The sequence below is a fragment of the Rutidosis leptorrhynchoides genome, chromosome 5 (genome assembly GCF_046630445.1).
Source record: "Rutidosis leptorrhynchoides isolate AG116_Rl617_1_P2 chromosome 5, CSIRO_AGI_Rlap_v1, whole genome shotgun sequence".
Taxonomy (NCBI): domain Eukaryota; kingdom Viridiplantae; phylum Streptophyta; class Magnoliopsida; order Asterales; family Asteraceae; genus Rutidosis; species Rutidosis leptorrhynchoides.
The window spans coordinates 444,092,428-444,114,808 of record NC_092337.1 but is presented as its reverse complement, the minus strand read 5'-3'; the positions used below and the strand labels follow the sequence as shown (position 1 = coordinate 444,114,808).

Here is a 22,381-nt window from a genome sequence, read left to right as displayed (position 1 = left end):
GGTGGAGTTTATTAAAATTTTTTTTTTATGAAAATGAGTATTTGACACTTTGGGGGTCGATTTTAATATTTGAACAAACTATGGGGGCTTTTTTGAAAAAAAGGTGGGAAAAGGGAAAAAAAGTGAAAGGACGAAAACGCCCATGGTGACTATTAATCGTTTTTGTCTATTAGGTAGTATATAAAGTATGTGGTCGATTTATAATGAATGAGAAGTTTAATGGTTAAAGTATAAAATGTTAAAAGTTTGTGGCAAATTTATAAAAGCTATAAAGTTAACTATTATATATTTTGATGCTAAAATGTGAGTAAGTAAAAGATTAGGGGTAGTTTGTGAAACTTGTGAGATTTACTATTCATTGTGGCAAATTTATAAAAGTTATAAAGTTAACTATTATGTATTTTGAAGCTAAAATGTGAGTAAGTAAAAGGTTAGGGGTAGTTTGTGAAATTTATGAGGTTTACTATTCAGTTTGGCTATACCTTTTAGATATATAGATATAATTTAATCTTTTACTAATGCTTATGTCAAGATAAGAGGATGACAAATATCATTGAAAGTGGTGGCATTCCGAATTAGTTAACTATAAAAGTGCTCAATTGTGCCGCCTGTATTTTGGTCTCTTATTTGTGTTGGTAAGAATAAACTTTCATCATTTTTAGTTTATAAGAGTGACTAAAGTATTTATCGCATCTACTACTATACGTTGTTTTTTTTTTTTTTTACTGAAATACAGTTCAATATTGTGCGTTATTTTAAATTTATATAACTCTTTTGTTTTTTTTTGTAGCGTCTTCCAAACGAAACGATGTTACTTCCTGGTCTACGTAGTGGTAAAAGAGTGTCGTGCTTTAGTTTGGCTAAACAAAAGTACATAGGGATGTCAATGGGCGAGAAAAAACCCGTGACCCGCGGGTACCCGATCCGCGATGGGAGGGTAAAATCATTAAATCTTACCCGCGGGCACGGGTACGGGTAAAATTTATGCCCGCCGACGGGTCGCGGGAGGGTCGCGGGTAAAACCCGACCCGTGAATACATGAGACTTTTCGTAATTTACCCACGAATTAATACTTATAATTATTAAATTTAAAAGCTATATTACTAGTATTTGAATAATGATTAAAATATAATATTATATACAAGTAAAAATTTTTATTGTCACGTCATTATACATATAACTTGTACATATGATTTTATAATTAATAAAATTATTTGAATTTTTTAATAAAAAGTTGTATATTATTATTACCCGCGGGTTACCCGTGGGTCACGGGTATTCGCGAGTCACGGGCATGGGCGAAAAGTTTTTACCCGTGGGCGGGTAACGGGTCTTTACGTGCAAAAAAGAAACCCGACGGGTGGGTCGTGGGTATATAGAACCCGTGCCCGTTACCCGCGAGCGTCATCCCTAAAAGTACATATGGAGGTTGAAACAAGAGAAGTCGAAGAAAAAACCAAATCTATGTATGTCTTATGGATTTACTCGTTTTCGAAAAGAAAATCGGCTAAAGTCTGACACAAAATGTCTATTCCATTACCACTATAAAGAGCGTACTTTTTATCTATTTCAGGTTACAACAATCAATAACTTAAAATTGTGTTGTGAATAATTTTATGAACAAATATTATCAACATTTTGGTTATATGTATTTTTATACTTTACACATTTAACTCACAACAGTACTTACTACAATGACAATATCATATCGTTATTTCATATACATTTGCAAAATACTATATGACGTTTTCGGATGAGTCCTCGTGCAACGCACGGGCTCAAAAATCTAGTAATCCTTGTATACCAAAAAAAAAAAAAAAAAAAAATAATCATGTCCCCACCCTAGTCGGCAGTTCGTTTCCCCCAACTTGAGTTTTTCTCTTAATCATCTAGGGTTATCAATTACATTCACATTCACAAGAGAAATCCCCAAATTCCATCCAATCAAACCACCTCAATCACCATGGCGGCTTTATCATCCAAAATGAATGTTCTCAAATCAGTTTGTTTTACTCTCCGACGACGGACCATGTCAATTACGACGAGTGACAAGGGGAAAATGAATATCGATTGTGCCAAAATTAGTACTTCCGTTGCCAACCTGCAAGGGTGCATTAATTTTATTTTAATTTTCTTTTGTCTATCTCTCTCTCTCTCTTTTTTTTTTTTTTTATTTAATTAGTCCCAAATTATTTTTCTGATAATTAACATGTACTTGAAGAATGAGTTAAATTACCAGTTAGTTAGTTGATTGAAGGAGGAGGTTTAATTTATTGGTTTTGTATGACCAAATTGATTGATTGTTACAGAAAAGGAATAATTTGGGATGGAGCTAATAAGGATAAACAACGAATAGCAGCAGCGATTGATGATGATTCAAAGATACCAGGTGCATATTAATAATAATTATTATAATTTTGTTATTTTACAAATTTATAAATTTTATTTAAATTTTCCTAATGGGACCCAACTAAAATTGAATGTCAACGAGTTGGCAGTCTCCGCAGCAGCGATGCGGAGATGAAATCCACTTAATTTTATTTTCTATATATAAAACAATCAGACACACATGATTTGAATATCCCTCTTAATTCTTAATCGGTAGTAAAACATAAGGTTCGTTAAGGTGCTTAAAATGTTTATAATAAAAGGTAGACGTTAAACAAAAATCAATATTCGTTGTCATGTATTAACTATTCATGCACGCCAATGACGTTCCTTTTATAGTTAGTAAAAAGTTTTGTTATTTCAATGTGTGCATGGAATATAGAAAGAGTAAGAATTTATAACTTTTGTCAATGTGTTTTTGTTAAAGAAAGAGTAAGAATTTATATTTTAGTCCCTAGACAAAATAAAGAAAAAGAAAAAAAAAAGATGAAAGTATTGGGGGAGCTAAGTTTTAGCATTTCAGGATCTGACTGACCTGCAGGAGTGAAGAGCAGCTAATTAGAAAACAGCATCATTTGATAAGGGCTTTAACAACAACACAAAAAAGAACATCAGATTCTTTTTAAAATGTTTAGACAAAATTAAATACGATTTTGTTTTTACCCAATAAATGGCATAGATTAGTTACAAATATTTTAAGGTCTTAATATATGCTTAATTGGGGTAATCTCAATTCTCAATATAACTAAATAATAAATTTTGTTATTTTTTTATAGTACGTTTAGGAGGAGGATATAAATTGCCCATTGAAGAAGCATCAAGCATGCCATTATCAAGAGTAGAAGAAGGAAAGCAGCCACCATCTAGTTCAATTGATCATTCAACGAATCACTGTCCATCGCCACTTCAACTTAATACAGGTTTGGCTTCAACCGAGTTTTTTTAATTTTAATTAATGCATTCATACTTCATACCTCTACCTAAAAGAAAGATCTATACCAACAAAACTAAGATAAAGACGGTCGTAATTCGACCCATTTAAAGTTAAGAGCTTGAGCTGATTTTTTTAAAAAAAAATGAAGAGATAAAACCCAACGTTGGTATCAATCAATCAATAAAAGTAATACTAAAAAAGTTTTCTCTTCAAATATCAATTAAAGGAGGAGGGCCATCAAGCTTTCTCAAACTTAAACCCTCCAGGTAATTAGGGAATCCAAATTTTAGCCATCTACTAAAATATACAATCTATCTATCTATCTCCAACAACAAACAAACAACCAACAAATGAAATTACAAACCTTTGTGTGGGAGAAATCACTAAAACAAAGAATGCCTGTGAGTAAACCAATAAGTGCGCGTGCATTTTACAACGGTTCATAGAACTTAAAAACTAACTATCACAAGCTTCAATCAATTGCTCAACAATTGTTAATCTTCTTTCGTTTACGAATTTGACTTTCAATCAACGACGAGATACCGTCGATCTTATCATAATATATGGATCAAATCAGACTGGTTATTCTAAAAAGAAAAATTCAGTATCTTGTGACCTTGCTCATTCAATTTTCATAAAACAGCCAACATGTAACGTAAGACCTACTACTACTACTAAAAGATCAAAGAAATGCATGTAATTAGGAAGGAAACAAGAACACTACTACCTTACCAATTATTAATTCGTTCAGCATGTTTCTTTGTGACAACTCCTTCTTGGTCCAGTTAATAATTCTCGACAGTATCTCATCCTTTGATGATGCATAACCATCATTAATTGTTGCTGACAAAATCTTATTTTTGGCTGTACCAAGATGCTCAACCAAGGTTTTCAATTACCAAACCCAAGTCAATGACTAGGTAGGTACTCTATCACCTTTTACATACCCACTAGTATAGTATGAACCAAAAGGGGTAAAAACTCAATGATGTATATCTTGATATATCTTAAACGAGAACATATAATCAAAAACATAGCAAACGGGTCAGTACTCAGTAATGTGGACTACCATTACTCGACCCAAAATGCCAACATCTGTTAACCATATGTCACGAGGACTTGCAGAACCAACGAACAATATTAGTAAAGCTCATGACAAGAGTTGTTAAATTTGAATACATAGAACTTGAATTTACAACAATGTTCACACATGATTGAAATTAATGATATATGAAAAACTATATAATTGGTTAGTTCTCGCGGTTCTCCCGATTTTTTTTTGTTCTCATTTTTTGAATTCGCGGTACTCCCGATTTTTTTGTTAAAGTTTTTTTTTTTTTAAAACAACTTTTTATGATACATCTGATGTTTGATAACCTCGTCATATATCAGATGTACAATAACCAAAACGTACAATAACCAAAACTAATGAAAAATGACTAATGATTGATGAAAAATGATGTTTAGGGCTTAGTAATTAGGGTTTAGAAATTAGGGAAAGATTTTAGGGTTTTGGGTTTAGATTTAGGGTTTAGATTGAGTTTTTAACACGAACGGTTTATAGTTGAGGGTTTAGCGTTTTGGGTTTAGGGACTAAACCAAAAACACTAAACCCCAAAACATAAACTCTAAATCGGGCTAAATTTAAAAAAAAAACACAGAAGGTTAACATACTTTAGATGTTTGAAAAAGGTTCTTATCCCTTGATCTCTCCCCTATATATATACATACGTACGTACGTATGAGGAAGTAACCAATCGGGGGAAAGCGGGGGAAGCAATTTTTTTTTCTTTTCATTTTTTGGAATTTTTTTTCAGGCATCAAGATCACACGAAAATATGAACCCTAATATCTAAATCCTAATATCTAAAACCTCAACATACGCTCGAAAAACACGATAATTGTTATATATTACTTCTTCGAGCGTTTTCCCGCCAAAATAAAAACATTTATCACAAAGTGTTTATTAAATGTTCATAGTTTCATCCAATCTATAATGTTCGTGAACAAAGTTTTTTCAAAAAACGAAAAAAAAGAAATTTTTTTTGCTTCCCTCCGCTTCCCCCGATTAGTTACTTCCCCCTTGATCCTAGGATCAAGAGGGAAGTAACCAATCGGGGGAAGCAAAATCTTTTTTTTTATTTTTTTTTTTTCGTTTTTTGAAAAAACTTTGTTCACGAACATTATAGATTGGATGAAAATATGAACATTTAATAAAGACACTTTGTGATAAATGTTTTTATTTTGGCAGGAAAACGCTCGAAGAACTAATATATAACAATTATCGTGTTTTTCGATCGTATGTTGAGGTTTTAGATATTAGGGTTTATAGGGTTTAGAAGTTTAGGGTTTAGATTTAGGATTTAGATTGAGTTTTTAACACGAACGGTTTAGAGTTTAGGGTTTGGTGTTTTGGGTTTATTCCATAAATCCAAAACACCAAACCCTAAAGTCTAAATCGGGCTAAATTTCACTTCACAAAACATGAAAAAAAAAAAAACGTTAACATTCTTCACGAACAATATTGTCTTGAATGTTATTTTTGTCGATCGTTTTCCCGCCTAAATAATAATATTCATCACGAAGTGTCTTTTCTAAATGTTCATATTTTCGTGTGATCTTGATGCCTGAAAAAAAAATTCAAAAAAAACGAATTTTTTTTTTTTTTTTTGCTTCCCCCGATTGGTTACTTCCCCATTGATCCTGCCCATATATATATATATATATATATATATATATATATATATATAGTGGTAGGATCAAGGGGGAAGTAACCAATCAGTGGGAAGCGGGGGGAAGCAAAAACTTTTTTTTTTTCCCGTTTTTTGAAAAAACTTTGTTCACGAACATTATAGATGAGATGAAAATATGAACATTTAGTAGAGACACTTTGTGATAAATGTTTTTATTTTGGCGGGAAAACGCTCGAAGAAGTAATATATAACAATTATCGTGTTTTTCGAGCGTATGTTGATGTTTTAGCTATTGAGGTTTAGATATTAGGGTTTATAGGGTTCAGATATTAGGATTTAGATTTAGGATTTAGATTGAGTTTTTAACACGAACGGTTTAGAGTTTAGGGTTTAGGGTTTAGGGTTTGGTGTTTTGGGTTTATGGAATAAACCCAAAACACCAAACCCTAAACCCTAAACTCTAAATCGGGCTAAATTTTACTTCACAAAACATGAAAAAAAAAACGTTCATATTCTTCACGAACAATATTATCTTGAATGTTATTTTTGTCGATCGTTTTCCCGCCTAAATAATAACATTCATCACGAAGTGTCTCTTCTAAGTGTTCATATTTAAAAAAAAACGAAAAAAAAAATAAAATTTGCTTCCCCCGATTGGTTACTTCCCCATTGATCCTGCCCCTATATATATATATATATATATATATATATATATATATATATATATATATATATATATATATATATATATACTTTAGCAAATATTTAGCTACAACATTATGGCATCACCGGTTATGTTATTTTTTGGTGAATCTTTCGATAACACTACTTGCAAGCAAAAAGTAATAAAATAGTTAATGAAAACGATCACAAATTGATTATAAAAAATCAAACTTGCTTCTAACACTTTAAATATGTATACTTATGTATAGGCATTGATCATACTATCAGAATTCACAATAATTAAATATTGACTATAATATATATAGTATAGTCTAAGTCTATACTATGAATCGATAATAAAAGTCATAATGTAGTTTAAGGATCGTGGCTAAATAGAACGATAGATAATCGTTAAACCTTCGCGGTTTAACTTGGAACAAACCTTCACGGTTTAACTTGGAACAAACCTTCACGGTTTAATAAAAAAAACCTTCACAGCTTTTGTTTATTTCACGTACAAAAAAAACTCCCTCCTCATAGGAACAAACGCCCCTTTATATCTAAATATGGATAACATGCAACAAACTTGTAGATAAGCATAAACTATTAAATTAAAAATCCTAATCATAATATCCTTTGAATTGCCGAACAACTATCCTTGGCCACTACGTTCTCTTTTGGGCCCAATTATATAAAACCCACAACAATTTTCTAGTCCAACTTGTGAAGGCCTAGTAGCATTGAATCCTGCATCATTCTCCCCTTCTTCGAAAAGACTCGTCCTCGAGTCTGCGTCATTGCCGGACAAATCAAAAACATTAAAAGTGGCCCAATATTTGTAACCACCCGGGAGATTAATCTGCCTCGCATTGTCATGAATTTTTTCCAACACGCAAAAAAGTCAATTAGTTGTCTCATCTTCACTCTCATGACCGATTGGCATGTTCAACCCGTCCTCTTGTGACTCGTCTTCCTCTTCCTCAACGTCGGTATCATAAATCGGGACGGTATCTTCACCCACACAAAATTCAAAAACGTACTCCATGTTAAAAACTTGATCAACCGAATAAACAAAGTCATCCGGTTGAGGCTTTCTTGAAATTTCAAGATTTTCAAGCTTCATCTCTATATTACGCAAGAGATGTTGCATATCTTCTAACTGTTGAATCTTGCGATTCAACCTCTCGAACTCAGTTTGTTTAGCCATGCCTGAAATCTGATACCAAATAATGTAGTTTAAGGATCGTGGCTAAATAGAACGATAGATAATCGTTAAACCTTCGCGGTTTAACTTGGAACAAACCTTCACGGTTTAATAAAAAAAACCTTCACAGCTTTTGTTTATTTCACGTACAAAAAAAACTCCCTCCTCATAGGAACAAACGTCCCTTTATATCTAAATATGGATAACATGCAACAAACTTGTAGATAAGCATAAACTATTAAATTAAAAATCCTAATCATAATATCCTTTGAATTGCCGAACAACTATCCTTGGCCACTACGTTCTCTTTTGGGCCCAATTATATAAAACCCACAACAATTTTCTAGTCCAACTTGTGAAGGCCTAGTAGCATTGAATCCTGCATCAAGTCATGCATCTAAATTTTGAAGTTTCAAAACACGTAAGAACCAAAGAAAAGAAAAAGGTATGATTAACACTCGAGGACTACATTGTTTATATTGTTTCACCTTATTTGAAATGATGAAGACTATTTGAAATAATGAAACTATTTATAGATACATGGATAGTAATCTCTGGTATTATTAAATACATATACATATATAATACATTTAATAACGCATATTCAATTTTAATACTTCCTCTCAAGTTGAAACATAGATATTGATCCAACTTGTCAAAGACCGAAGGATACGATTGTTTATGCCATACTATGACTCCTTCAATAAAACCCCATCAAAACTCGTCTCACCACCAGAGATGACCAACTTACCAAACTTGCCTGAACAACTCATCTCACTAAGGATGAGCAATTAACCAAACTTGTCTTACAAGACACAACCAAACTCATCTCATTGGGATAAGCACTTAACCGAAAATTAGAATTATCTGATAATGCACTCTCCTGGGTTTGATACCAAATAATCAGAAACTTGAATTGAAAACCAACATAGTAACAAAATAATTAATAAAGTATGGTTAACACCCAAATGACTACATTCTTTATATTGTTTCATGTTACATTTGAATTGATGAAACTATTTATAAATACATGGAGGGTAAGTGAAGGGTCATGAGACTAATTTAAATTATCTAGCATTAAAATACACACACACACACACACACACACACACACACACACACACACACATATATATATATATATATATATATATATATATATATATATATATATATATATATAATACATTTAATAATGCATATTTAATTCACATGGTGGATAAACAAATAGCAGTTGCGACTGAGACTACTGAGACTGAGGAGGACTATGCTCTTGAATATACTCTTGATTCAGCACCACGCTTCCTGAGCCGTACGTATTTGCATACTTATTTTTCTCTCCTCTTCTTCTTCTTCAATTAATAAATTAATCCCATTTATTAAATATTTTCCTCTTAATAACAACTTGATTGATTGGTTGTAGCTAAAGAAAAGAGTATGTGGGATCCTCAGATATTAAAAGTGTCATACAACGATATGTATAAAACCCTATCTCATGAACAACAGTGAGTTTACTACACTACACTATTATGTACTCTTTTGATAGCTTTTTATGGTTACTATCTTAATTACATTACATATTACATATATAAATGCATATAAACCCTCCCTCCTTGCGTGCCTGCCTACATAATTGTGTTATCCTTCCGAATTGATATCATTGCAGACGGCTATGGCTAAAAGCACATTTCGTTTTAAGAAGAAGGTGAGTATTCTTTCTTTTATTTCTTTCTATTAGTGTTTTTATTATTATGTTCCCAAGTTGTTTTTATCTAATTCTACTTTTTCATATATATATATATATATATATATATATATATATATATATATATATATATATATATATATATATATATACTTCGTAGGTTTTTTTATAATGTTTTCTATATTATAGTGTATTTATCAATTTATCTTTAAGGTATACTATGAGTGTGTTTCCCAGCTAATTTTAAAATGGGCTTAGGGATATTCATTTACACTGGAACAAGGCGAAACAAAAAGTCGGCTTTTGACCGATGTTGACCTGACTTTGACCCAATTTTTTTACCATTGACCGACTTATTAAACTTTTTCTTCCCATATGCAACCATGATTATAACAAACACACACCTATTTTAGGGTTGGCGAGTTTCCTCAAAGCAGCAGTGTGTCCATCTGCTAAATCTACAACATGGATGTAATCCCGTACCTGAATATATACCAACCAGTTAACAATATTATTTATTATTATAATTATGATAGCAAACTTTAGAACAAAATGGCAACATACAGCATACCCCTGTTCCATCTTTAGTTGAGTAGTCAGTTCCAAATACGGTTAGTGTAGGTAACCTACCAACGGCTACTTGCTGAACAAACGGCATAAGATTGTTCGGGATTCCACGTGGGTCCTCGCCAATATGACCACTTGGGTGTGCACCAACAGGGTTGAAATACCGTAACAATATTATTTTCCATTTAGAATCCGAAGCATATATATCTCTACATATCTCTTCAATCATCAGCTGCAAAGATTCATTAGATCGTTAGTCATACTTCGCGTTGACTATATCTGGCAATTGAGACCCATACTCTTAAATTTGGGTCAATTGGGTCAAGTTTTGGATCATGTGGGTCTTGAAAAAAAAAGCCATGCAATGTAAACCTAAAACCTAAAAAGGGTCCAATGGAATCTGACCCATTTGACCCATGACTCGTTACCAACCCAACCTGACCCATATGGACCCGTTTAAAATTCTAACATGTTTGACCTATGACCCATTTCAACCCAAAACCATTTTGACCCGTTACCCAAACCGACCCAACCTGACCCGTTTGCCAGGTATAGCATTGACTTAATAAATATTAAACATGACCAATTCGTACCTTGGTTCGTCCATATGGGTTGGCTGCAGATAATGGAAATTCTTCGGTACAAGGTACCACTATATATATATATATATATATATATATATATATATATATATATATATATATATATATATATATATATATATATTCTCGATCATACTTACTTTTTTCTTTGTCGGTGATGACGACGCTGATTTCAATATAGGTGTTGCGCCGATTTATTTGAAGAGAGAAGATTTGTTGAAAGTGATGAGGATGAAAAACATATGCGTGAGAGGGAGAAGCGTGAGAGGGAGAAGAGGAAGATGATGTTAAGGGATGTAGTCCACCCACCCCCACCCATACTTCCATCCCCAGAAAAATCACAAATGGCATCATATATTGATGATGAAGACCAAAGTGATAGCGAAGTAGAAATCATTGAGTTTGATATTGTTTGTTCGGACGGGATAATGATTGACGGCGGCATCTTTGAAATGGAGTCTAGAATGATCCAAGCCTATTACTATATCGGATTAACCTCCATAGAAGTCGAAAGCAATAGCGAGATTATTAAGAAGGTTGAATTCTTTTGTAAAGAACGTGTGCAAATCTGCGATCATTATCGCCATGATCAACTCCTCCGACGACATAAATTGAATGAGTTCAATTCCATATTTTACCAACTCCATCGGGCCGATGCTCTTGATCTTATTATTGTACGCCACCCTCTTTTCTTTTTCTTTTCTTTTCTTGCTTTTTAATTTTTTTTATTTAATTTTGATTCGTGTATGTTAGAAATTCTATTGTATTCCCTTTTATTTATCATTTTTTTAATTAATAATTTTGTGTTTGCGTTTCAGGCTGCTTTTGATTTGAATATAATAAGCCTCATGGAGTTGATGATGGAAGAGGTTGCTCACTTGATCTCCAAAATGACTACCGATGAGGTTTACAACATCTTTTCCGTGAATTTGAAACATTATAATCCCAAGAAATTTCAATGGATGAAAGAATTTCTCGAGGGTTATGAGTGCTTTTAAAGCCCTTAAGAAGTAGGTACAGCTTATTGTTGCTGATGTTGTCATGATAGATGGTAACACCAACTTATTTCTCTTTTAATATCTTCCGTCTTTATTTATTGTAACTGGCACAAGCTTAGCTTCTATATTGTGTTTTAGTCCATGTCATTGGTGTTATTTATAAATATGCTATTTTACTTATCATCATTAAGATCAAAATGCCCATTATTTTCGTTATTACCGCTAGTTTAGTCAGTGTTATTTATAATATGATACTTTACTTATCATCATTATTATTATTATGATCAAAATGCCCATTTTTTTTGTTTTGTTAATACCCTTAGTTTGAAGTCTAAAAACTAAGGCATTGTATTAATTTGAATGCCTTACTATTGGTACCGATTTTCTGCATTACACAATTACAATGACGAAAGCGATCATTAATCAAATTGCACTGTTCTGAATAAGGCATTGTATTTATTTGTCTAAAACTTGTCTAACTTCAAGAAAAAGATTCAGAACGGGTCAAACTGTATAAAAGGTCAACCACATCACTTTTCTAATACAAAATTTGGAATCGTTATCGTGTTGGTCCCAACACTTTAAACATTGTACACGAATCGTCCCATATTTAACTGATCGTTAGTTCTCATAATTTAAGTTAAATATTGTACACATCTTGCAACTTTTTCTTTCTTCTCATCATAAATTCTAAACTCACAAATATGTCTTAAATATGTCATGTCTGAAATTCAGCAGGGATGATACCCTTCAATTGGTTTCCATGCACATCGTTGTTGACAACATAAAAAGACTATTTAGCTAACTAATATTTATATCACTCTATACCTTAAAAGAGAGTCTTTATTAACTAATATATATTTCTAATAAAACCATCTTCAACACCCTTAGATCAAAAAATTACCTTCTAATACCCTTTGATCCAATGGCTAAAAATATCCTCTAACACTATTAGCTACTCCATCCGTCTCATTCCAATAGTCCACAGACAAAAAACACGCAGTTTTAGTAAATCTCACTAACTTCATTTCTCCACCAATGAAATATCTTCTCTCTCCAGATCCACCAATGAAATATCTTCTTTCCTTTCTATTTATGGAAGTGGACTATTAATTTGGGACAACCCAAAATGGAATACTGGACTATTGGAATGGGACGGAGGTAGTAATAAATACATTCTTAACATTAATCTTCCTAAATTACCCCTGAAACCCTCGATCTTTAACATTAAACACGGGACATTTTAACAAAAATAGGGGTCTCCATAATCTGATTCATTCACCACAAAACCCTATCATCTCCTACGATTCAATGAACGATTCGATTGAAGTCATGATTTAGGAAAACTGATACTGTCTCCAATTTAATCAGATATGTAATTGAAATACCATTCCATTTACCTGTTCTTTTTGCGATTCACTGAACGAATCACACCAGGAATCGCGAAGGAAATCCATTCCGTTTAACCTGAGATTCACTGAACGATTCGATTGAAGTCATGATTTAGGAAAACGGTACCGTGGTGTGATTATAGGTTAAAGATTCCAACACAATACAACGCAATCTGCAACTTGAGAGATATATCAATCAGCAATGGCTACTTTCAATCAGTTAAGTTATATATTATCATCAAGTTTTTTATTTGTGTTCTCATATTTCGATTAATACACAAAGTTCTATTTGACGTGATTGATTAATAAAGTTGTGATCTTATCAGTTTGTTGTTTTCAGATTCTGAGAGATTGACAACATATGGTTCATGAAGTGCTCAACGAGTGTTTGATGAAATGCCTAAGTGAGAGTTTTAGTTTTTGTCAATATAAACTCTTACTTGAATAATTGGTTATTACTTCCATTAATTATTATTGTATATCTGTTTTTGCAGAAAGCATTGCTGGCTACGAGTGCATAATGATTTGTCAATTAGGCTACTAGATGCTAAATGCTTATCTTCCTTTGAGCAATGAAGAGTGGGTGGGAAATCAATGATGCAAATAGCTGATCAGCAATATTATATCTATCGATGGAAAATTCGTAAGTAAAGAGACAACTTCATGGTTTACCTCAGTACATTTGTTGCTGTTTGTGGCTTTTGCGGTTGGATCATGCGTAAGTTCTTAGTTCGAGTTTTATACACTCATAAAGTAAGAGGTACTAGAGAACACTCTCCTAGACGGGAGTCCAACCCCACGTCTCAAAATTTGCGACTTTGATTGTTCAAAGGTATACTAATAAGTAAAGTTTGCATTGTATATCTTCCTATTTTCTTCATTATTTATATTAATCTTTATGTTTCTAGATGGGAGTCCAACCACACGCCTCAAAATTTGTGACTTTGATTGTTCAAAGGTATACTAATAACTAATAAGTAAAGTTTGCACTGTAAATCTTCCTATTTTCTTCATTTTTTAATTATTTTTTTATGTTCTGGGCACTATGGTCTATTGCACTCGCAACCAAATTCCAGTGTTGGAACACCAGCTTACATTGCCTCCTGAGGTTCTATCTCGAAAAGAATATGAATGAAAGGTAATTCTGTTTTACAGTAGATTATCATTTAATCGGAGCTTTTTCCTTCCTTTATCTCATTGTAGTGATACCGTTAACATGATCTGTTTTAGGTTGCAGATGTTTGGTCCTGTGGGGTGACACTTTATCTTATGTTGGTTGGAGCCTACCCTTTTGGAGATCCTGAAGACCCTTGAAATTTCCGTAAAACTATTGGGGTGAGATATCTTTGACCGTGGGTTCTGTCATTAGTACTTTTATATTTCAAAATTGCGATGAAATAGATTGCAATTGGTAGAATTAACTTTTTTTAACTGTTTTGGGCTTGAAATGTACATTATACTTCTGAAGAGTTTGATGGATTTTAACAGAAGACGAAGTTTGGAAAAACTTGCATTAGACCAACAAAGTCAAACAAAGACTTGATTCTTAACAGAGAATCGTGAGTGTTCAGTACTCATCTCCAGATTACGTGCGTGTTTCTGTTGATTTTAGATACCTTCTTTCTCATATCTTCGTTGCGAATCCCTCCTACGTACCACTTTTCTGAAAAATATGTTCCTTTTTTTTTTCTTTATTACAATCCTAAATTATCATAACTGAGATTTTTAAATGTTATTTTAGAAAATCACAATAGAAGAAAGCTCTACTGCCGCTGGTGAGTAGACGTAGATTGGTGGATCGTTAGATCCCGATGAGGAGGAATTCGATTTGGAGAATGAGATCGATTACGGTGGGGACCATTCCAGTCATCTATGAGGATCTGTTTCCTCCTAACCTTCTGATGTGCAACAGGTTTGTATGCATCTTAGCCTCTAATTCTATATAATTATCTTCTATGGCGGTATATAAATAAATATGAGATGAAATTTTTTATTTATATTCATTTGGACTGTGTTTATCATACTGTAACTTTTTTGCTATAATATGCTGAACTTGAAATTCATTCACCTTTTAAAGTTGCCTGAAGCCAAATCCCGTTCTTTCATTTGTTCTTCTCAATGTTTTTATTCATAATATTAGTGCAAGTTCTTTCTTTTTTATCAGGATTTTTTTTTTTATCATTATGTCAAGTTATTATACTAAATTAATGTTATTTTTATTTCTTAAATTTAAAGATTTTCTATTGATTTTGTTGAGTTCTTTGAAATTGCTTTTTCCTTCTGATTTTGTTATTTATCCGAAATTTGGGTTTCTAATTTTTTTTTTTTATTTGAGTTCTTTAAACATCCACTATTATGAGTTTCTTTCTTTTATAGTAGTTATATTTCAGATGCAGAGAGGTCAAAGTGTGGTCCAGTGCCTTGAAGTTGCAATTTATAGAAGAGTGTCTAAGGTAAATACTAATGGAAATTTATCTTTTCTACCATATTTCATTGGGTCAAGTGAGCTCAACTGTAATCATCCTCTCATGACTAAGATCTTGGTAATTATTAATTAACAATGAAATCTATTGATGGTTTAATTGTAGGTGATTATTTGACTAATGTGAAACTTTATGCTTACACATAGATGGTTTATTTGTAAGGTGGTTTCTTATGATTGAAAAGGATTCATGATTACTTGAAACTTTATGCTTCATGTTTATGTCATTGTTGTTAATTAGTTGCCAAATGTTATACGGAGTAATACTTTATGTTCGATAATTGTATCACTTATTTATGTTTAGTGTTATTTGAAACATATTTAAGTATCAAGAATATATGTATAAAAATTATGAATCTTTTGCTAATCCGAAGTTATTGCATATCATGTAACTAAAGGCCTTAGACATGATACATTTAGTTCATTAAATGCATTACTCCATTACTCTAATTAGTCAGCCAATAAGCATTGTGATATGTAATACACACATATATTGGGTCTCGTATGTCTCGATAGACGTGTTGAAAAACACGTCTAATTAGCCTTTTTAACACGTCTAATTAACGATTTTTGTAGTATGTGGTGATTTATCATTGAAAGTAATTCATTACAATATGTAGGGTTTTGGGTTTAGATTTAGGGTTTAGGTTTAGGGTTTAGATTCTAGGGCTTAGGGTTTATGTTTTAGGGCTTAGGGTTTAGAGTTTTAGCGTTTAGGTTAGGGTTAGTGGTTTAGATTTAGGGTGTAGGATTTAGAGTTTAGGTTTAGGGTTTAGATTTAACGTTTAGAGTTTAGGTTAGGGTTTAGGGTTTAGTTTTAGGGTTTTGGGTTTAGATTTAGGGTTTAAGGTTTAGGTTAGGGTTTAGATTTAGGGTTTAGGGTTTAAGTTTAGGGTTTAGATTCTAGGGTTTAGGGTTTAGGTTGGGATTTAGAGTTTATAGGGTTTAGGTTAGGGTTCAGGGTTTAAATATAGGGTGTAGGGTTTAGAGTTTAGGGTTTAGATTTAGGGTTTAGGGTTTAGATTTTAGGATTTAGAGTTTAGGTTTAGGGTTTTGGGTTTAGATGTAGGTTTAGGGTTTAGATTCTAGGGTGTAGGGTTTTGGGTTTTGGGTTTAGATTTAGGGTTTAGGGTTAGGGCTTAGGTTTAGGGTTTAGATTCTAGGGTTTATGGTTTATATTTTAGGGCTTATGTTTTAGGGTTAGGGTTTAGAGTTTTTAGGTTGTAGGTTAGGGTTTAGATTTAGGGTGTAGGGTTTAGAGTTTAGTTTAGTGTTTTGGGTTTAGATTTAGGGTTTAGATTTAGGGTTTAGGGTTTAGATTTTAGGGTTTAGAGTTTAGGTTTTGGGTTTAGATTTAGGATTTATGTTAAGGTTTAGGGTTTAGATTCTGTGGTTTAGATTTTAAGACTTAAGGTTTAGGGTTTAGATTTAGATTTAGTTTTTATATCAAAGGATTTAAAAGAGTTTAGGGTTTAAGGTGTAGGGTTTAGATTTTAGAGTGTAAGGTTTAGATTTTATGGTTTAGATTATAATGTTTAGGGTTTAGGTTAGGATTACCTAATATTATTATATGAGATCTATAATCTGTACATTGGAGATCTCAATTACAGATTATACATGGAAATAGATTTAGCTAGGGAACTTATCAAGGGCCAATATTGGACTGCACTTCAAGAGTTTGATGACTTTGATCGGCTACGAATAGAATTAGAAGACGGTGTAGTTTTTCAAGGGTGGAGATAAGGGAACATCGAATTCTCACCAAAGTACTCCATATTTAATTGCAACTGCTACTCGGGTACCCTTCCTAGCATAATAGGAGAAAAGCAAAGGCTACCAACATGGTATGCACATCATCATATATATATATATATATATATATATATATATATATATATATATATATATATATATATACCTTATTAATGTCAGTACAGTATTTAGATTCAAACAAATTATGTTACTAGATTCAAACAAATTATGTTTGGCCATCAGATCAACAAGTATTTGAGGAAACTCTTTCCAACTATTCAATCACGACAGACAACCACTCATCTTACGAAATTGTGCACTACTGCATAACTGAGATCGTTTTTACATCTGCTGTAGAATGACCCGGAAATAAGATAGGGATGATTATAGTTACAGCTTACTTCAATACCCGTAGAGGCGTAGATATAAGATACATTCATATACCCGTATGTAGTCTTACTTTTTTAGATAGAGTTTTGTAGTTATCAGATTGCTTTTTACTAGTGGAAATATTTGCTTCACATTTTGTCAACTTGCTTTTCACTGGTTTGAATTGACATAATTTTGAACAATACCATTTGGCTATGTTGAAATATTTGCTTATGGGTTGGGGTTTCCTATTATTTTTTATACTTATTTCAATGGTGTGTGGGTTGATAGCAAATTAAATTATACATACTGTTGTTAGAATTGTAGTTATACTTAACATTAATAGTTTGATTTATATATAATTATGTTGTTAGAATTGTAGTTATACTTAACATTAATAGTTTGATTTATATATAACTTTGGTTAATGACCAGGTAGAGTTAAGAATTAGTTGAAATGGGTTTTAAGAGTAGCAGTGTGTTGAAGAATTAGTTGGAATGTGTTTTAAAAGTAGCACTGTGTTGAAGGCTTGAAGATAAGTTGATTGAAAAACTTAAAAGTCAAAGATTTATGCGAAATATATTATTAACTTTAGTCCCCTAATAGATTTTCATCACATATTAATATATTATTATGCTTTGTTCCAATAGTTATTTTCACATTTTATTTTGTTAAAAATAGTACATGTTTTAAGTACAGTAAATCTATTTATTCTTGATTTACTTTATTTTGAACAAGATTTTTTATATATATTTTTACACATTTGGACTTTTAGAATGTTATATTGTTTATTTGTGTTAACATGATTGAAAATTGTCTTAAAAATATCACTATTTCATAAAACCCGCGAAATCGCGGGTCTTTAACTAGTATAAATATAAATAAACATGAGAAATTTCTATTACTAATAACAGCTATAGATGCACAAAAACCGGATCCGGATCGGATCCGGATTTAAAAAAACCGGGGAAAAAAAACCGGATTTTTCAGGATCCGGTTCCGGTTCCGGATCCGGTTCTCGGGGTCGGTTTTTTTTCGGATTTTTTTTCGGAATCGGATTTTTTCGGATCTCGACCGGATTTTTTTCGGACTAAGATCTTTGTCGGATTTTGATTACCGGTTCGATTTTTATAACTTTTGAACAACAATAATATAATCAATATAAACAAAATGTATAACGCTTAAACAACTAACAACTATAAATAATATAATTATAATTTATAACGCTTAACACTATAAATAATATAAATAACATTTTTATTCAAATGATTAACCACTATAGATAATATAATTAACAATAACAATACATTTATTTGAACGATACAAATTACAACTATAAGTATACAAACGTTAATACATTATTCGAGCTTCGGCATGGCCATCACCCGATAATGTATTACGAGCAAAGTATATCGAGCTTCGGCATTGCCATCACCCATTATACATTACTCGTCTTTCCTTCGTCGTTCGTAATATGCTTCACTTGCTTCAAATTCGGGGTCATCAACCGCAAATGTTCGTTGGTAATTTGCAATATATTCGTCCATGTTAATGGGATCATATTCACCTTCCTCAACTTCGGTCTCGGTATTTCCTTCGGTTGATGAAGGTGATAATCCCGCTTCTATTTCTTCCATCTCTATAAAATCTTCAACGTCATTATCTAACGGACATTCTAATGACGTTTGATCTTGTATCCTATCTACCCCGTCCAAATAATCCTTCAAACATACGCATACTTCCACGGCTTGGGGGGTAAGTCTTGACCTTCTTTCCGAAATAATTCGACCGCTAAGAGAAAAAGCCGATTCGGAAGCTACGGTTGAAGCTTGAACGGCTAATAAGTCACGAACCATAGCGGATATTATTGGATAGGTGTCTTCTTTTGTTTTCCACCAAGCCAAAACATCAAAGTTGTGAAATTGTTCGGGATTCATGTTTAGTGCAAAGTTTCCAATCTTGTAATTTCCCAACTAGCTTGTGGGTGCCGATGTTCGGGCACGTTTCGAAGCGTCTTCACGTAATTGGTTAAAAAGACTAATATTAAGGTCTCGGGCCCTTCGAGAAGATGATCCGCTCTCAAATTGGTCAACAATTGGGTTTGATTGTCGACCATAAGTTGTTGCATAAATTGAAAATAATTGCTCAAAGGTGTTATTAAATTCGAATATTTGGTTGTTTATATAGTTGGGTTCGGCGTCTTCGGGACCATGAATACAATCCAAATTTTGATATATTGTTGTCATCAAAAGTTCCACCCCATTAAAATTGATTTTCGGGTCAAGTGCGGCCGCAAATAAAAAAGCTTTAGGTATTGAGCAACACAACGTGTATGTATAAACGCACCATTTAAAACCGGTTGCATTCGTATTTTTAACATATCCATGTCACTAGTATTATTAGAAGCATTATCTAGCGAAATAGTAAAAACTTTATCGATTAAATTATATTCAATCAAAGTGTCTTGTATAATTTTTCTTAAATTATTACCATTATGCGGATAAGCAAATAATTTAAAAGCGATAGTCCGTTTCATTAATAACCACGAATCGGGATGAAACCAATGAGCGGTAACGGCTAAATAAGAATTTGTCGTTCCGTGTGGTGCGGTCCAAACATCACAAGTTATAGAAACTTTATGTTTATATGTTCGAAAACCTTCAATTATATCATTTTTAGCTTTTTTCCATAATTTAAAAGCGTCACGTCTTAGAGTAGTACGACTTACATTGTCATATCGCGGTTGTAGTCGGTTCCGAATTAGCTCCGTAAGCTTTGGATTGTCGAAGTGGTTGAAAGGAAGCTCTTGTTGAATGACAAACCTTGCCAAATCTTGACGAAGAGCTTCTTGATCGTATAAAAAATCGAACCACCCCGACCAAGTGTAGGTTGTGTCGGGTCTTGAGCGGCTCCCGGACAACTTTTTCCAAGATGCTTTCTTAAAGTAGAGTTACCCGCAACACCTAGGAACTTACCACATCTCTTGCAACGAGCTCTTTCTTGATTATCGGTCATCACGCACAAGTCGAAATTAGACCAAACGTCGCCTTTACGACTCGTATTTTTGATCATACGAACATCGTTGTTGGTATAACGTTGTGAAGATTGGGCAACGGAAGCGGAATCGGAAGCGGATGCTTGTGAATTATCCATTATAGGATTAGTAATACTAAGTATAGTTTAGTGAGTAATTATAGTGTAATTATAGAGTTTTTTGAGATTTAGAGAGAATAGAGAGAATTAGATTGTGTGTTTTCAACCAAAACCCAATACCATCTATTTATACTACACTTGAAGGGGTAAAATGGTCCCAAAAAAATCAAAAAACTGCAAAAAAAAAAAAAAAGGGCTAAAAACGGCTCTTTTTTTTTAAATTTCGAACAGCAAAAAAAAACCGGATTTTATCCGGTTCCAAAAAATCCGGATTTTATCCGGAAAAAATCCGGTCCCCAGCCAATGGTTAGATCCGGTCGGATCCGGATCGGATCCAGGAACCGGATCCGGTTCTGACAATATCCGGATCCGGTCAGATCCGGTTTCGGATTTTTTTTCGGTTTTTTTCGGATCCAGTTTTTTTGTGCACCTATAATAACAGCGGAAGGCCCAATTTCCTATTAGTTGCATCTATTACTAACAACAGCGGATGGCCCAATTTCCTATTAGTTGCAAACAACTGGGCCCAGCAACGTGGGCTGGCCCAGTAACTAGTTACGGAGTAATAAGGAAGAAAGAAAACTTACACGATGTTTAGATATTAGTGCAAGAGTTTAAGATATGTATACGTCCCTCAAGTCTATTCCCGACAACATTACTACAATTGCAAAATAAAATAAGTACCAAACCAAAAAACTGAATTGGTTTACCAAACGAAAATTCTGAATCATTAAGTTACTTAAGAAGAATTGCAACGCTTACAGATCAAATAAGTCGGTTAGCTTTCCAAGATCCGGTGAGAAACTACATGCATGCTGAATATCGTTCAGTTTTCTGCATACCAGAAAGACGCGATTTAGTAATAATTTAAATTTATATTTGAAGATAGGAATTAAGAAAACGAAGAATATGCTTGCAACATCACAAATGAGTCCATCACAATTCACAAACGAGTCGAGTAACTGATGAAATTTCGCCAAATAATTTGTTTCCTTAAGAGAAAATTGCGCGGTTGGTCCTTGTGGTTTACATTAAATGGGGTGTTTGGTCCCTGAACTTCATTTTCGGGGTTGTTGGTCCCTGTGGTTTTCAAAACACGCGTGGTTGGTCCCTGACAGGGACCAACAACCCCGAAAATAAAAGTTCAAAACAGGTGTAGTTGGTCCCTGTCAGGGATCAACCACGCGTGTTTTGAAGACCACAGGGACCAACAACCTCGAAAATGAAGTTCAGGGACCAAACACCTCATTTCATGTGAACTACAGGGACCAACCGCGCAATTTTCTCTTTCCTTAAAGGGATCTAAAATGTGTGTAAAGAACATATTAATTAATAAAATATCATACATTATAATCATTGAATGGTAGGCAGAGCTATAGACTTGCAATGTGGTTACTTCTAGGAACCCGATGTTAAACAATATCTCTCCAGTCAAGTGTTGTACACTTTGTACGATAAGTCCCTAATGATAATGAAATAT

General features: G+C 33.1%; 1 protein-coding gene and 1 long non-coding RNA gene across 15 annotated transcripts; both read left to right on the top strand.

Moving 5' to 3' along the window:
• The first annotated feature begins 1,873 nt into the window (after window positions 1-1,873).
• LOC139847963 (uncharacterized) lies at window positions 1,874-11,970 on the top strand. Of its 2 annotated transcripts, none has more exons than XM_071837705.1 (8): window positions 1,874-2,109; window positions 2,310-2,389; window positions 3,165-3,308; window positions 9,114-9,194; window positions 9,312-9,387; window positions 9,549-9,587; window positions 10,938-11,430; window positions 11,575-11,970. In XM_071837705.1, exons 1-8 carry the CDS (start codon window positions 1,964-1,966, stop codon window positions 11,752-11,754), a joined length of 1,239 nt encoding a protein of 412 aa, XP_071693806.1. In that variant the 5' UTR covers window positions 1,874-1,963; the 3' UTR covers window positions 11,755-11,970. The 2 variants fall into 2 exon arrangements, with proteins under 2 accessions (XP_071693806.1, XP_071693805.1); XM_071837704.1 differs by having other exon boundaries at window positions 9,306-9,387.
• A 1,061-nt stretch (window positions 11,971-13,031) lies between these two features.
• LOC139847439 (uncharacterized) lies at window positions 13,032-18,425 on the top strand. Of its 13 annotated transcripts, none has more exons than XR_011759479.1 (10): window positions 13,032-13,364; window positions 13,472-13,549; window positions 13,640-13,977; window positions 14,054-14,103; window positions 14,222-14,283; window positions 14,376-14,480; window positions 14,634-14,734; window positions 14,887-15,057; window positions 15,536-15,598; window positions 18,187-18,425. It is a non-coding gene; the product is annotated as an uncharacterized lncRNA (long non-coding RNA). The 13 variants fall into 13 exon arrangements; XR_011759473.1 differs by having other exon boundaries at window positions 18,183-18,425; XR_011759482.1 differs by having other exon boundaries at window positions 15,525-15,598.
• The last annotated feature ends 3,956 nt before the right edge of the window (window positions 18,426-22,381 follow it).

Bases quoted from the DNA above. Each gene is read 5' to 3' on its own strand.
- LOC139847963 (XM_071837704.1), top strand. From the start codon at position 1,964: ATGGCGGCTTTATCATCCAAAATGAATGTTCTCAAATCAGTTTGTTTT. The intron at 2,110-2,309 runs GTGCATTAATTT...TGATTGTTACAG, and splicing joins TCCGTTGCCAACCTGCAAGG to AAAAGGAATAATTTGGGATG. The intron at 11,431-11,574 runs GTACGCCACCCT...TTTGCGTTTCAG, and splicing joins ATGCTCTTGATCTTATTATT to GCTGCTTTTGATTTGAATAT.